Below are 17,232 nucleotides of genomic sequence, written 5' to 3'. Positions count from 1 at the left end.
AACAGAGCAGGATGGAAGGGCAGATAAGAGATAGATGTGGGGGTGGGGCAGGGAGAAGCAGAGTGGATGTGGGAATTAGAGGGGGGTCATTGGTGGATGATGAGAGATTGCAAAGTGAGCATGCAATATATGGCATACGAGCAAAATGCAAATCATGCTCACTGTGCAATCTTATACAAAAAAAAAAAAGATTTGACACCCTCAGCATATAAAGTGCCCTTTATGCTCCAGGAATCCCTGTGTAATTATTCCTTAACAGGCCTCGTTACTGCCAGGCCTTTTTTGACTCACTTTCAAGCATTAAATATAAACCTTTGTTCAGATCAAAGCGACGGATGTGTCACAGGGAGCTGAGACTGTCTGCATCACACTCCTCAACGCATCTCATCCTCGGCTCTGCTGAGCAGCTACTGACAACATCGCTTTTAGCATCTTATCATGCTGATACCAATACACAGGGAGGTATTTCTGGGAGGGGCAGTGCCCTCCCACAGAAAAGCAGAAAACAGTTTCCCAAATTCTGCAAATCAAGTCGAATTTAGTGATAAAGACTGGAGGCAGGAGGAGCGTTCACAGAAACTTGTAGCTGAACTCTTTGTTTCCGCACACAGCAACTAAGAGGACCACTTTCCTGTGAGTGTATTTGATGTCTTCTCATTCTCTTTGCTGCATTGTCACACCTGATACAACAAGTCCAGTTTCAATAACACATGTGGCATTTTTTTCAAAAGTTGACACATCCTTGTCCTGACCTCATGCGTGGAATTATCTGGTGAATGGAGAGCTGTGAGCCACCAGTGGACCAAATCAATACAGCTCAGCTGCGTCTGAATTACCACAAATAAGCTGGCGTAAAAATGAATCCTGAAAACCCAGAACTAAGTTAGCACTGTTGAGCGTCCTGTTCCCTCCTGTCAGTGATGGGATTTCTGAATGGGTTTCACTTACATGCATGAAATAAGGTCAGCGCTTTAAACAAGCTGAAGATATTTTAAGTTTTAATTGGTAAATACCGTGCATGATGGAGTAATGTGACCACAGGGTAGTTCAGGGATAGCCTGACATTAGCTTTGTTCTTGAAAATCATTGAAGTGGTGTTCACTTGTTGAGATTAGTAAAGGATAATAATCCCATTGTCTACTGGTCGAGGGAAACCAGCAAGCAGCCAACTTCCAGGTTGGCGTTCAAACACACATCATCCCTGCGATGCTCAATTACAGCAGGAAGAAGAAGCCACGTGTCGTTGGATGAAATACTGACAGAAGCGGCAGAGAAGCGCTGCCGTTACTTCCTGTGCAACTGTGGCCTGGGATGCTCTGGACGGCGCATTTGCCTCATATTTGTGATGGTGACGACAATTATTAGCTATGAACAATAAAAAGTGTTGCTGAATGCACAATCTTATCATTCATTCACACTTTCACCAAATTGAAATATTTTACCTGCAAGTTGCAGCTAAAATTGATCTTTTTGATTCGCAACGATTAATTAATTGCATTTGTTTCTGTCTCTTGACAGCCGTGGCTTTTCACGTTTACTAGTGGAGCAACTGTAAGATGCCTGATATTCAGGGCTGGCTGCTCAGAGTCAGAGGCAGCTGTTTCACACTAACTGACACTTTACAGTGCAACAACTTTACACGGGGGGGGGGGGGGGGGGCTGCTTCACATATGCATGACAACCATCACGGAAATGCCTTGTGTAAGCAGCAGTCAACAGGATTGCTGCTCGATCCCAGCCAGCCTCTCTCCTCTCCTTCGATAAAAATTAACTAAAGTCAGCAACTGATGTGGTCTGCCACTTGAAGGACCTCGGAGCCTGGCTTTCACAGTCGCTGTCGAGAGACACTGGAACATATGGCAGAGGCACTAAAACGGGAGACTTACTGGCTGACGAGAAAATGAGAATTGCAAAGTCCCCTTGCATCTCTATTGAATTTCCTCTATGAGAAAAAAGAGCAAACGGAATGATGTGGCGAGAGCAGTTTTACTCCAGAGAAATCTGCAAAAAACGAGGAGTTGAGTCCTCTGAAATCACCATACGTATTCAAGGCTGGGCCTCTGATGTCAGCCTGGCCCCTGCTAACCTGTCCTTTCAGCTCAGGCAGACGAGACCCCCCTCTCCACACACACACACACACACACACACACACACACACACACACACACACCAGCCCCCACCTCCATCTGTTTCCAAAACCCTCAGATCACACCTGTGAACTATTTCACCACATAAGAGAGTTCACATATTCCCCTGTCTTTGACACACACACACACACACACACACACACACACTCACATGCGCACACGCACACACACACACACACACGCACACACCTCATCTCAACAAAAACTCAAATTCTATCTCTCCCCAAAAGCCTCTGCTTCTTCCACTAAATGCTTCAACAAATCAATAGCACAAAGAATCCCTGAACACTGGATTTCACTTCCTTTTCAGGAAGGAAGCTTTGAATAATGCAAAAGCCACACTTGTAAAGACAGCTTATCCATTTTCATAACCCTTTCCCAGCAAACAAGTCATACGGCGATGCATCGGGTCAACAAGGAGATCAGAAAGCAGCTGGTGAAAGTGAAAACAAGAGATAAACATTCACAATGGCACCTACAAGGGTTTGCAGATTGATGACTGGCTGTTTAACTATCACTCCATCTCTTATCAGCAGCCTCGCTCTCTCCCCTCCCCAGGCCGTTCTGTCTCCACTGTGGACAGTGACTCCACCCTCGGTTCCCCAGACTCTGCCACAAGGTGTGGTGCTGCCGTGGCCCCCGAAGGCCCCAAGGGCTCTTCCTGCAATTCTAATGAAAGTTTAAAAAGGCGCAACCTTGGACTCGCAACCTGGGTCGCGGCCTGTGAGGAAGATATCAATCAACCAGCTCCAAACAAGCGTGAGGGGAGGAAGGAGGGAGACAGACAGCTGAGGGTCGATTCTGGGAAAGTCTGTCCTCTGTCCTCCTCAGAGGGACGCTTCCTCTCAGCCAGGGTGCCCAGTGTTGCCTCTGTGCAGCAGCTATGAGCCAACCCGGAGTCACATTAACATACAGTGCCAGCGTGGACGGATAAAAGATTAATCTGCCTTTGATGCGGCATCGTCTGTCATCAGCGCCATCATCATCAGCGTCTGACTCATGTCCTTTTTCCCAGGCAGGAGTGGACAAGTCCTCTCTGGAATTGACTGGAAACAAATGAAGTAGCCTTCCTGTCTGGTGCCCAGTTGTGCAGCTGTCTAATCCCCTCGCAGGCCGACGGCGGCACATGCTAGAACCGTTACAGTCACAGACAGAGACACGCGTGCATGAACGCAGACATCTAGCCAGGATAGACGCTTCGGCTGTGGCTTCTGAATATTAGCTTTCCTGCCGCTGGGGGCTGCAGGACCTGTTCATTCGACATCCATCAAGGTGTCAGTTTGCGTTATGAGATCAGGCACCCTGGGTGATCGGACGGCTGCGCTGCTGCCGACAGGCCTGCCTGTCGGTCTCGAGTCTGAGCAAAGAAGAACCAAAGACGGACAAACATGAGGGGGGAGACGAGACAGAAGCATAACCAACATATCTGGGTCCTCCTCAAAACTCAATCCTGATGAATGGTTGAAATCAAGTTTAGCAAACAGAAGTGTTCACCTGTAATGAGCTCAACTTGAAACTGTTGAAGGAAGTAGTAAATCATCCAGATTTAAGGTAATAGGTGCCCCGTAGCCACGGGAGAGTAATCATTGTAATAGCCCGTCTTATTCTACAAGAAGGGCCCCCAAAACCTATTTTCCAGCGGAGACTTTGGTCATTTCCACAACTGCTCCCCATAACAGCCCTCTCCAACACTGAGGAGGACAGGCGAGGTAATTAATTCCCCCTGCCGCCTCTCTCCCTTCCCTTCTCCTCCTCTCTGTGGTGAGGGGAAAAGCCAGGGAATGTAATTTACACTAATTACCTTTTGCATAGGCGTCTCATTTCAACTTTCCTTTTCATCTTGAGACACTGGCGTCTCAGGCTATACATGCCTGGAAGCTTCGACGCCCAGATCTGAGCCTATAGGGACACAAACAACTCACTTAGCTGCCATGTTGTACTTCATGGTACTGCACTTAACCTAAATATTCCTTTCAAAAACGCACTTTTTGATATTTGTGTAACTGTTACTACTTTAAAATGTTTCTAAATGGTGATTTGAGGAGGCAGGAAGGGTTTCTGTGGACTGCCAGCAGAGGGACTATAGAGCAGCAGTGAACCATGAGGCTGCTCATAAATACATATTGGAAGGGTCATTATTTGCTTTGTGCAACATTGCAATTTGCATAAGAGCACCTGCACAACTGCTCTGAGAATACTCGTGTGTGTCCGCCGTTGAGAGCGTCTCTGCAGGCTCCAGTGCAGCTGCATTCAAACACAATACAACACACAACTGCATTCTATTTTCTTACAGCAGCGCAGTTGGCTCATTCATCTTAGGGGCATTGTTTCACATGTAGAAGCCACACTGACCGAGCAGGCAACCAGAGCACACAGGCTGTCGCTTATGTGTGAAAACACACTTGGAATGATTTCTTTAAAAGGCTGCACGCCAGCCAATTTCTGAGGGGGGAGAGAGAGGGAGAAGCATGAGGGCTGCTGGCTGGTGTTCTCACAATTGGATTACAGGCACATCGCTGCAGCTATTACGAATGTGCTGTTTTCAAGCTTTCCTTTGGTTTCCGGGAGACAAATAACGCGTTGAGATGAATGCGCCGACACGCAGGAACACCGCGGGTCAGGCACTTCCACGAGAACTGAAACAATGAGTGAAAAGCAGCAGCGTTTCCAGCCCGCAAACACATTTCCAGGTGTCTACATACACATAATGACCTGTGTGTGTGTGTGTGTGTGTGTGTGTGTGTGTGTGTGTGTGTGTGTGTGTGCGCGCGCGCGCGTGTGCAGCATGGGCTTGCCTGGCTGTTTTATCGGACAACACCATCTGACTGAGCATTTCGGCTGCTAATGTTTTTGGAACTGAAAAGTGCGCAAAGTGCGGGGAATGTGACAGCCTGCGTGCGTGCGGTAGGTTTAAAAATATCACGCAGATCTCGCTACTGTCTGCTGAACAATCTGACAGTGAGAGGAGAGGAGCCAACGCATCTCCGTGCTCCGTATCAGCAGCGATCCTGCGTCGGTACAGTGGCGCCGCGGCGGCAGCTTACCTTCGTATACAGGGGCCATCGGTGCAAGGGTGTCTGTAATTCATGGCAAACAGATAAAGCGACGTTTCTGCTCAAAACTCAATAAAAATCTGCCATCTTGAAAGAGTGATGCGAGAGTGGCCGCGGTCTCCTGCATTACTGGCCCCGTTCATGAGTGGGAAAAAGGCTCATAATTCCGATCCTGTCCGTCCAGCCGTGTTCGAGCGAAGAGTCCGAGGTGAGGAAGGCGGCTGCCCGCACGGTCCGCGCGTCAAATCCCACCCGCGGTGTGTCTGTGGAGGCTCCCGGGATGAGCCGCGGTGACAGGTTTCCTTCAGCTATTGTGCGACATGTCTGTGGAGTGGGGAGTCTGCAAAAGTTGCAGTGGTCAGAGCGCAGCGAGTTTGGTGTACAGTGAGAGAGTCGAGCGTCGAGCGCATCGATGGAGGCGGCGAGCAGCGTCGCTCTGCACGCCTCTGCACGCACGGGCCGGGACAACAACAACAACAACAACAGACAATAATAATAATAATAATGTTTTAATATTAATATGAAAATAACAACATCTAAGTAGCAAATACCAGACAGACACTCATACACAATGTACAAGACAAATTACAAAGGACAAATGAATAAAACGAAGTCATAATAAAACTGATTTCTCACACAATTGGCCTACTACAGAAGGAATACTTCATTTTTTCTTTATTTAAGAATGGGCTGGGAACCTTTTTTTTTTTTAGATGTCTTTGCGTCTTTTGATTGGTTGAATGTGTCATCTGAAGCAGAAACATCCGCACTCCGTCGGCATTTGCTCAGGGCAAAGCTGGTGCAAATTGATTGAATATAGAATGTTCATGTTATTTCTTAGACGTCGTTGAAAAACCGTGGACTGCAATGGATGCGGCCATAAAGACAGAGTTGCAGTCAATAGGAAAGTAGGAAACACGGAAGCGGGAGGCAAATAAATACGACAGGAAAGGCAGCACGGCAGTGGAAGACTCGCGCAATTAAACTAAATCAATGAATGAACGGCATACAAAGACAACTGGACATAAAAAGAATATTTTTGTTTACTGCCAGGAACTGATTTTATTCATGAAGTTCTTAGCATTTGCTTCCTTTCTCACTGAATATGGAATATTTGTAGATTACAGATTACTATTAGATTTTTTGGAATATTGCTTTACATTATAATACAATTATTACTATTCTTCTTCTTATTATTATTATTATAATAACAATAGTTATTGTAACAGTACTTGCAAGCCGTCTCTTTCCAGCAGTAACATGACGTATAAGAGTATAAGGTTGCTGTGGACTTGGATTTGCTTCTCCCGCTGAGCAGCGTGCAGCCCGGTTGGATGATGCTGCGTGTGGTTGCTCATGCCTGCATGAGGCTGAAGCGCTCCTACAGTACAGGCTACAGTATGACGACATGAGATTTGCACAGAATGAACTGGACGGGGATCGGATTACATTTACTCACACAAACGAGAATAATTTGTCGTTTACCGGTGGCGCCGGAACGCACCTCTGACCCCCTGAACATGGAGATGCGGACGAGTGGAGCGGCTCAGCGGAGCAGATCAACTGGTTCTGAAGTACCCTGATCCGAAAATAAATTGGAGAGCACCAGAGGTCTGTGTGGATCTGCTGTGATTTCACCTTTGCAGGATTATCGAAATACTCACATGTTGCTGCCCAACAACATCCTCTATATGTCTTCAGCGGATGTTCTGCTCGTTCTAAGCCTCACAGCTTTGCATGGAGTTATGCAATTACTCATTCAGTTTAAAGTATGTCACACAGCCTGCAGCCTAAGCACACATCCTATAGAGCTGACCGCTGCACGTCGGAGTGCTGATGTAACTGCAGGACGGCGCACGGTTGAGGTTCAGAGGCCCACAGGCCGCGCAGGCTTGTATTTATCCAGCATTAAACAGAAAGCTGTGTAGCCCTGCAACAGAAACTCTGGAACGTTCCTGCTGCAGGGCTACTGGGTTGTGCTAAGCTCAGCCTGCACTACATAACTAACCTAACAGTTTTAGTTCCGCCCGACCCGACTTCTCTTCAGTAGCAGCCGCTATTGTTCTACAACACATCACACTTTCATGACTAACTTTCATAAAGCAGCATATTTCAGGCTTGGTTGGTCCTCTCCTCCACTGGTGAAGGCGTTCATCATCATCACGCTGCTGATACACTATTTAAAACTACAACAACTTGAAAACCCTGGATATTTTTAGTGCGTGGAACGCTTGCAGGTTGTGCAGAGCCGTGTGAGACACAGTGTGCATGCAGGGACCATCACTGGCATTTAGAGCAAATTATAAAAACTCCAAGCAGAGAACTGAGAGGCTCACGGATTGTTTTATATTCCTTTGTGTTTCCCTTCGCGCAATATTTCACTAGTGTCTTATTCATTGTATCGGTGGATTACGTGTATCTACAGTAAATGTCTACTGTGTACAAATGAAGGCGAATGCAAACATGAAGTGTTTGTCATCCATCAGTTCAAAGCTGCATTCGCTCTGAATTCTAAGTGCACACTGGGCCGGTCGTAGCCGCCGTAGCAGCAGGATGTAGCAGTGCAAAAGGCCTCTGCTAACAGTTGAGGGAAACCTCTTCACTTCCTCACACGTGTTTAATGTGGAAACAGTCTGCCAGCTTGTGCTGCTTTCCATTAAGTGTTTCGTATGTAAAACTTTCCTTAATATTTATCCAAATGGAAAAAAATCAGTCATATGCCCATCAGGTGATGAATCGGCGAGCAATCAACCCTTCAGAGTGGTGAAGGTGTGAGAGATGGACAGATCGTGAAAACAGACAGATGGCCCTCGACAATTATTCTGGATTAATCCATCTCCCATCCCCCGAGTCCATCATGGCAGACAATTATGACTCACAGGACAGAACTACAAATCCCAATGTGTGAGCACAGCAAATTTATTTACCTTATCCCGCTCAAGTCAAGCCCAGGTGCTTCATAGGAAGACACCAATGCAAGGAGGAACAAGTGGATACACCTGTACACACTATCGTTCCCGTCTTCAGTTACACAGTAAAAACATTAGAAACAGTGGAAGCCAGAGGATGGAGTGGTGCACCTGCCACCAGCGTAAAACTACAGGTAGATGAATAATTCATGAAAGGTGAAAGGAACAGATTTATTAAGGGTTCACTGGTGCAGTGAGTCTCTGGGCTGATACCCGACCCTTTCAATACTGAGCCCATATGACCATGTCAAGTTAGAAGCTAATTTCTCCAACAAGTATCTCACTTTCTTAAAAAAACATGTATTTAACAATGTCATTCATTATCATTTAAATGAAGACCAAAATAAACTAGTAAAATAAACAAAGTGGAGGCACTGGAGCGCTCTCTGCTGGACGCACTACATCAAATCATTTTTTTAAATCACCTATTGTTTCCTGCATTCTGTGTGCTATAAAATAGCTTTTAATAGCAACATTTTGCTGCAGATCCCTTTCGTTGTCTGGGCGAGGTTTGGGCCCTGTGAGTGCCCCCAGTTACTATTTGTTACAGCAGGGCCCAGGTCTCTGGAGGGCCTCCCCTCATACTCAGGGTTCAGGATGTCTTACTGCCCCACCAGTTGGATGAGGACAGTCTCAGCTGTTCATGGTGGCTCACTACGCGAGCACTGAGCCACTCGTGCTTGCAATTGGTCGTAGCTCAAGTGGAGGGGTTTGTGGAGAGAGCAGCTGGATGAAGAAGAAGAGCTGAGTTATACCGGACGATGCTCCTGAGTTTGAAAATGGACGTTTCTGGATGTTTTTATTGTAGTTTTGTCGCTGAGGATGTTGTTAGCCATCAGCTACATTTAGGTGGCTGGCTCCTCCTGCACCCTGGGGTCACACAGAAGTGGTGCAGGAGGGAAAACACATCCCTGTGAGCTCAAGACACCAATTTCTGAGTCGATCAATTCAATGTTCCCTCAGCCAAAGCAGATATTTCTACTTCCTGCTTACATTCCTCCAGGAAACTTCTTCCTCTGGTTTTGGAGCGTGTTTTCATCCCCGTGATGAAGATCCCTGACACCTCTTGAGTCAGCGGTTGTTTCTTGGCTATTTAAGACATGTGTGTGACAGAGGGTGAGCTCTTGACAAAAATGTTATAATTGCAATATTGTATATAAAAAAGTCTTTCAATTGCAACAGCCATGACAAAATTTCTGCTTTGACCAAACAAATGAATAAGTGGCTGAACATGAGTGTAATTGGGGGGTCAGCTTGGAGGGCACCACAAGACACAGCCTCGTTTTTGGAAAAATCTCAGGTCACCTGCGGCAGTCACCTCCTAGACATGTTTTCAGTCCTGTTGCATCGCTCACGCTGTGGGTGGACGTTGTTGTGGGCTCCTCTGTAAACTGTTATTGAGGGCGAAACGTGGCGCGTACACAGCCGATGGGGTTAAAACCACACTAATTACAGGGATTTTTTCAACGCAGTCATAAATTGCGCTAAGTAGTGGATGCTCTTGTGTGTGTTGACACAGGAGAGAAACAGCAGCCTACACACGAGAGAACTCACACAAAGTTGTGAGTTTATTTATCCTCACACACTAGCCTGAGGAAGTTGCATTTGAAGAGAAGAACAGGCCTGTTTGGTCCTAGTTGAGGTGAAGATACAGACACCAAACTAGGTAACTTTAAACACAGTATGAAAATAACTTGCATGTCTGTGGGGAAATATATGATATTTCATGTCTTATAATAAACAAAGCACTTGTCTGTATTTGTGCATCACACAGCCACATGTGATATCATCTGCTACTTCCTGCTCTTGGTTTCGGTGCTACATGCTGAAGTGGTATCTAGGTGGTCTTGTAGAAAAACCTCCCATCATCACTAACTGTGCTCTTTGGGCTGTGAATGGTCTCTTCAAGGGAAGTGGAGGAGGCCAAGCACGGTTCTTGAGTCCTCCATCAGTCTCTCTGTCACTGGACAACATGACCGCTAAAACTGCAGTGCAGGGCTGACGTGCCGACTCCTGACTGCCCAGTTACGACTCCCCGGTTTATTGAATAGGCACTATGATCATACATGGATGAGGTAGACCTGCGTGTGGGAGGAGGAGGAGCATTTCCTAAATGCACATCCAGAAAGATCACGTTTTATAGTCCATCAAGTCTGCTTATGTTTAAGCACAAAAACAAAACAGCCTGAATTCAAATGATCATTTTTAGTGTTAATAAAATATCATGACTCAGATTAGAGTTACTGAGTCCTTGTGGTTTTGCCACCTTTGTTGTCATTGTTATGTTAATAACTATGTGCTTGTGCCTCGTTTCAAATTACATTTGCCTGGAGACGTCACATACATGCAAACATCCGAACAGAGTCTGCCCTTGCAAGGGGATACAAACCCCTGCTGATTAGCTCGGGGCTAATTCACTTTTTTTCCCCAGCAGAAATAAAATATCAGTCGGAAACACATCAGAGATGGATGGAGAAGTAGCAAAAGCTTGTTATTTAGCTCCCTTGTAGCCCATTAGCCTGTTTTGGTGTTCTAGCACCATGTCCCGAGGTCGATCTGAAAAACATGGTTGGAAGGTCTATTTGTGAACGTACCAGGGGTAAATACTGGATCAGAACGTGGAGAGGAGCAGCTTAGCAAACACTTCATCGATGACTTCAGGTCAAATAGGAACCGAATGGATTTCGGACTGGAGGATTTCAGACTGACGCTTTGACTTGTATGATGTAGAGAGTTCACCCCTGCTCATTAGCGAGGGGTGAGAGGCTAATTTTCTTTGGTTTTCAACATGGACGTGGGAAATATCTGCTGGGAGCGCTTCAGAGAAAAATGCAAGGACAGCAAGCACTTGCTACTTAGCTCACTTGTGTCGAACAGAAATCCCCCGCAAAGAATTCCAGACAAATAAAGAACAGAAAAGAAACGGAGAGGAGAGCAAACAATGAACCTCAAAGGGTATAAATGAACGTTTGGATCGCAGACTATGTGGAAACCAGGTGTTTGTACTTGGGTCAGATATATTTAATCCACTTTTCGGATGGACTTTGATCGATCAGAATGAAGCTGACAAGCCACAAGTGCACTAAATAGGAAGCTTTTGCTGTCTCAGTGATCGCTACGATTGCGGGAGGGAATATTAAACAACATTACCCACACAGACGTTCTGTTTGTCTCAATGAACCATTAAAATGACTCACTGTACGTCGTTGTCATTGCTCGTCTCTGATCATCATTGCTAGCGAGAGGGCATCTGTTGCTACCCAGGCTGGTACATTTGGCACCGATGCGTGACGCTTATGCCCCCTCAAAAAGCAGATAACAGCACACTGTGGCGTATCAGAAGCTCCCGATATGGAAGCCATCGCTGAGTTTTAAATTGACGTCTGCATGATGAAATTACCTCGCTACTTTTGTGATGTTTGCAAGATTTCTTTGAGGAAAACTCTTTGTATCATAATCAGTAACAGCCGGGTGAGTTCCAGGGCAGTAGCTCCAGTGTCCTGGGCCACGATACTCAGTGTTGCCATGCATTATTTAAAACAACTGATGTGCACGTGTCAACTTTTACAGGGGAACAACACACGTTGATGCCTGCATCTGATCAACAGGACGGAAGTGAGGCTGCGGCAATGGATATTTTGTATCCAGCAGTACAGGATGAGAACAAAGAATGCCTAGGACCATTTATTCCTCTGACACCTGATGATTTTCTCTGTTTGAAAAGTGAAAGATAAAAAGCAGACGACTGCATCCTTCCCATGTAGGATGCTAGATGAATAACAGTTGAAGATTCTGTGTCTTCATCTGTGTCATAGGCAGTTTTGTGGGTTATGATGGTCGTGTGATGCTTTCCTGCCTGAGAGTGCTTGTGGTTTACCAGGCACCTCAGCAGAGTAAACAAGCTGGAGATCAAGGCAGTGACTGTGTTTATGATACAACCCTATTAGCTGCTGCAAGTGATAATCCATATGCGTCGCAGCAAATGTGTAGGTTTGTCCTTCCAGTGTTCTTGTCACAATCTGGCTCTGTGTGTGTTCAGCTCTGATCCATCAATTGCTTTTTTATATGGAGTTTGATTTAATTCATTTATTAATCTCACTGAATGACTTTATTGATTGTGTGTTATTAATCATCTTATTTTAGTATAATTACGTTTTAAGTAATGTGTAAGTTCACTCATTTCTTTGATTGATTTGAATGCATGGCATGTAAAACTTCAGTCAGAGCCCACGATAATGCGTCAAACCTTCGTGCCTCCAAAGAATCACGGCAGCAAAATATCATCGCTTTTTCTTGGAGTTTCAGAAACATGTTCCTCGAGCTGTTCTCTTTGTGTTGCGCCTCCTGCTCCGAGTCTCTGTGAGCCTCCTCAGAGATGCTTGATCTCGCCGCCGTTCAGGCTGCGATGGCCATGCGGCGTTTCTGAGGGTTTTTCATTGACATGATGTCACTGAGGTTGGGATGGGCATGGCCTCCTGGGTCACAAAAGAGAGTAAGGGTGAAAACCCTACCAAGCAGCAGACAAAGCTGCTGGAACAAATCATTGACAGGTTGCCTTGGAGACCAACAAACTAATCTGCATGACACTAATCAGCCTCGTAGCGCGGTCCAACCATGGTCCCCTGTGGTACAAGTGGCAATTATTTTCTTCATTTCTCGGCCAGGAGGTCGCTCTTGAATGGAAGCGATTTTAATCTCTATGAGGCTTTTACCTGTTCAAATAAAGGATGTGAAAACACTGAAAAACTTGTCATGTATGAAACACACTGACCGTCATGTTTGGAAACTTTTCCCACAATATTTTTTTTTCTGCCGTCTTCCTTTTGCTTGGAGCCCCAATGGTGGTGTGTACCACTGCTGTTCTTGCACCCTGGAGTCTATCGTTGATCTCAGACCGGTGGAACGTCCGTGTCCACGGAGACTTTCTCATCGTTCAGGCACGCGCGTTCTTGAGTTGGCTCACCAGACCAGCTCAGGTGGTTCCTGCTCTTCTCCAGCGATGGGGATCAGCTCCTTGCGATACGCATCACGATACGTTTTAGGACACTGAGTGGTCGTGATTTATTGTGATACTTTGCATAATTTACTGCAGTACAATGTGCTGTGCGTTGCCGCCTGGGTGACCTGATCACACATTCATCACCCACTGATTACTGAAACACAGAGAGCCACAGCGATTTCATAATGATTTCAATTCCAGTTAATGAGAATGATGTTTGTCAACCTGCATTGTTGTACAGTGAAAAACATGCTGCCACAACGTACATGGTCACGATGCAGTTTTCCCAACATGAATTGAAATGTAAAAAAAAAAAAACCACAGTATTGTGGGAAAAATGGTCTGAGCATTTCTTTTTTAATGGGAACTCTACAGGGTAGACGTTGGTGAATGAGTTGGAGTCTTTATTGTAATAGAAGAGGAACCGCGACCCTCCTGAGCTGAGGGTTAAACTCTCAATTTCCCAGCTGATTTACATCCCAACGCAACAAGAGCGCCATTTCCTCCTTTCACTGCCGCTGTCGTTTGCTGATACAATCAGTGCATTTACACAATGTTTGAAAAAATGTATTTATTTTGCTGGTTCGACTAAAACTGGATAATTTCCTCCATCATGTATACGCTTCATACATTTTCCATGGGGTGTTTATCATGGAAGTCAAAGAGCACACAGTGAAGGGAGGCATCATGGCGGCACATTCCTGGACAGACGAGGAGACAAACTTTAGGCTGTCTCAGTTTGAGGAGTTGTTGTTTTTCTTTAATACTACTTGAATTTCAGCCAGTTGACAGGAACGCCGCGTACCGCTGGATAATTAGCTTTGGTAAGCGAGGCCGAAGATGAACTGGAAGATTGAAACCAGATGTGAAGGGAGATACCACCACCTACTGTTCTGGAGGCCCATATCCTTTAGCGATGTAATCGATTCTTACCTGGGTTCACGTACACTGGGACCATGACAGCAGTCAAATTAAACGGCATAAATGAGCTATGGTTTAACTGCAACTGTGAATGTAAACCTACCAAACATCTCACTCCTGCAGGGTGGAGAGCTCCGGGGGGACATAGTCAGTGTCTATACCTTCCAAAATGTGGTACAGGCACAGCTTGCTGGCGCTACAGTGTCTCTCCTGGTGCCAGCAGAGGAGATTGGACAACAGCCGCGAGCTGTTGTGATGACACGGTTTTAAGATTCAAGCTTGTCTCATGGGAGAGTCAAAAAGTCAAAGAGTATTATTGAATGAAAAAACTGCGCGTTCGTCAGAGCAAGTCAGCTGCCATGCAGGAGAGAAGCGATTCTGGGCCACCACGTTAGACACGAGCCGGTAAAACGTGCAGACGACACATGGAGTCCAAGACCACGAGTGCTACCTCTGCCATAAACAGTCTGTCCTTTGTGTTTGTCTCGGTTTCAAATGTCAGACTCATTTAGGTCTGACTGTACACATCTACTTACACGTTCTTTGAGAAGCTACATCACTGTGTTTAATAACTGTGAACAGATGAGGAGCCGGAACCAGCAGGTAAACAGGTTTCAGGAGCGATCACACACTCCAACAAAGGGAGTGATCTACCTCGCTGAGCACGGCGTCCAGCAGGTTTCACCCCCTCGGTGAGGAACATTCGCCATTCAAGATGTGGCACAGTTGGGAAGAGGCTGCATTGCATTATGTTATTATGTTGCATTATGTCCTGTACACGTGCGTGCGTGCGCACACACAGATACACGCTCATACACAGAGGGGAATCTGTGTATGAGCGTGTAAGATCCTGTGTGTTTGTGTGGCAGCAGCTGCCTTGGCAGTCAAGTCCTCAACAATATCTACACTGACTAAAAACACTCCGTATGAAAGCAAATTGTGCCCCAAAGATTAGACTTTACAAGGTCAAAAGAGGCAAGTACAGACTTGCACCAACAGTTTCAGCTCCGCTCCTCAGCAAAACAAACCAAAGGTTGTGTCCTTGAAGCGCAGCCTGTGGAAGCTTCCTCAAGGGCTGCAGGTTTATGTACCACTGCCTCGTTCGTTCCTGCCTCACACTCTCATCAACACAAACACCGCACGCTCCAGAAAGTCTAAAAGCTTCCACCAGTTTCACAGAAAGAATGTCTCCCCTCTTCCATTTCCTTGAGATAAATGATCCACGCCAAAGTCATCAGTGCATTAATGATCATTATCTCGAAATGCTCAGCCAAAGCGGTTAGACACACACACACACACACACACACACACACACACACACACACACACACACACACACACACATGTAGAGGCGTTGTAAGCAGAAAACACTCCCTCCCCCTAGGGCCTTGGGTTCAGCAGTCCAGAGCGTGGCGGGCAGACTGGGTTTCACACTCCTCTGCTAGGCAAGAGTGAACCTCTGGTGAACTCTCCTGTGGTGAAGGCAGAGCAGTGACTGACTGACCGAAGGACCCCTCCTCCTGCAGCCCCACACCACCGGGTCCGATGGCTGCGGCTGGGACTGGGGATCGCAGGTTCGAGTGACCTCTGCTGGATAACAAAAAACAGTTGTGTAACTTTCCTTTGACGTTGATGCTTTGTTGTGTAAGAGTCTTGACGTTTAACTGCTTGCGGTGAGCAATAAACTGATCACCAGAGAGATTTCAGAAATGTTTTGGTGTATTTGTTATTCATCTGAGGCGCTCACAGAACGACGCTGTGTATTCAGTGCTCCCTGGAAACTTCCACCCGAACGCCACATGGAGGACTTGCAGCATTCGCTGCTTCGAACAAAGAAAAAAGCAGTGTTCTTTGGCTGTCTGCTTCATCAGTGTTATGAGATGCCACATTTTTAGATGCTAAGTGAGTTTTAAATTATTCAGCAAAATCCAATAGTCTGTTTCCGTCCCATGGATTAAATCATAAATCTGAGCTAAACTGCGAAACTATGAGATTAACTGTGACATAAAAACGTTATTTTTCAATGTAGTTCTTTTTATTTTAGATTTTCTTATTTATGTTCTTGTCGTTTTATTTGAAATTTGTGACTTTTTATCTAATTTCTACTTTTAATCTGACAACTTTGGCTGTTTAACTTAATATTCATGGCTTTTTATGATGATATCACTGGAATATTATTTACGAACAGGGCAAAGTTTTTATGTTTCTCTCTCTCTCTCTCTCTCTCTCTCTCTTTTTGTGAATTTCTCTGGCAGACATGAGCTTCCATACCCCTGGCTCATGACTGGTGTGATGAATTGGAAAGAGGAAGGTCAGTTACCCTTTTTTGGCGACAAATTAGCAAAATGATCGTCCTAGAGTTGAAACTTAAATTGGTGTTCCTCTGCAGAGTTGATGTAAAAGAGTGTGCAGCAGTAATTCAGATCCTGTTATTCAACGGTATTTTCCTGGGCAACATGCACCAGGTCTCTGCTGCTTTTCAAGAGGGTGGATAGGTGCTTATTCCTCTGGGAAGGAGCAGCTGGATGCCTCTGTGGTGTAGCTGCTGAGTGCTTGGTGGTGATAAAACCCTCAATGTCCTGTCCAGATTGTTCAGGAATGTCGGAGAGGAGCTCAGTGATCCATATGTTCTTTTTCCACATGCTGCAGCCATCCGGACTCTTCAGATCCCATCCAAGCCAATGTGTTTCATTAGAGCTGGCTGCCTGTCAGGGATTAAGTCTATAAATCACAGCTAAGTTGCTTATTGAAATCAGCAGCGGCTTGTGCAGAGACATCCCCCCGCAAATCTGAATCGACTGATTGCTGATGTGAGCAGCGGCGCAATTTTGTTATCCACCAGGGAACAGGAGGATTTCACTGACAACCTTTGCTAGGGGGTGTGTTTGTGTGTAAGTGTTTTTGTGTACCAGCTATTTGTTGTGGGTACATAAATCACTTTACACAGCTACATTGTTGGAACAAATACCAAGCCCCCAAAATGCAAATCAGGACATTCTAAAGTAAAGGTATGTGTGCGTACGTGGTGAAGAGGACATTGTGCACCTTCACAGAAATGAATAGCAGGTGCCCCCACACTCTCTCTGAGCAATTCAAGTGCCACTTAACCTTCTTCAAACACCCTAAAAATATCAAGTAACTAC

General features: G+C 45.8%; 1 protein-coding gene across 5 annotated transcripts in view; it reads right to left on the bottom strand.

Moving 5' to 3' along the window:
• hipk2 (homeodomain interacting protein kinase 2) overlaps window positions 1–5,575 on the bottom strand; it is a 78,091-nt gene extending 72,516 nt beyond the window's left edge. For 4 of the 5 annotated variants that reach the window (XM_086208138.1, XM_086208139.1, XM_086208141.1 and 1 more), the window contains exon 1: window positions 5,192–5,575. In XM_086208138.1, coding sequence (XP_086064264.1) covers window positions 5,192–5,210 — 19 coding nt within the window. In that variant the 5' untranslated portion in view covers window positions 5,211–5,575. Of the gene's footprint in view, window positions 1–2,626; window positions 2,789–5,191 lie in introns of those variants that run through there. The other variant, XM_086208140.1, reaches the window with a different exon arrangement.
• Between the last annotated feature and the right edge of the window lie 11,657 nt (window positions 5,576–17,232).

Source organism: Aulostomus chinensis, chromosome 7 (assembly GCF_037954235.1).
Source record: "Aulostomus chinensis isolate RoL2024-O1b breed Wild chromosome 7, RoL_Achi_v1.0, whole genome shotgun sequence".
Classification (NCBI taxonomy): Eukaryota; Metazoa; Chordata; class Actinopteri; order Syngnathiformes; family Aulostomidae; genus Aulostomus; species Aulostomus chinensis.
This window is presented reverse-complemented; position numbering and strand designations above follow the sequence as displayed.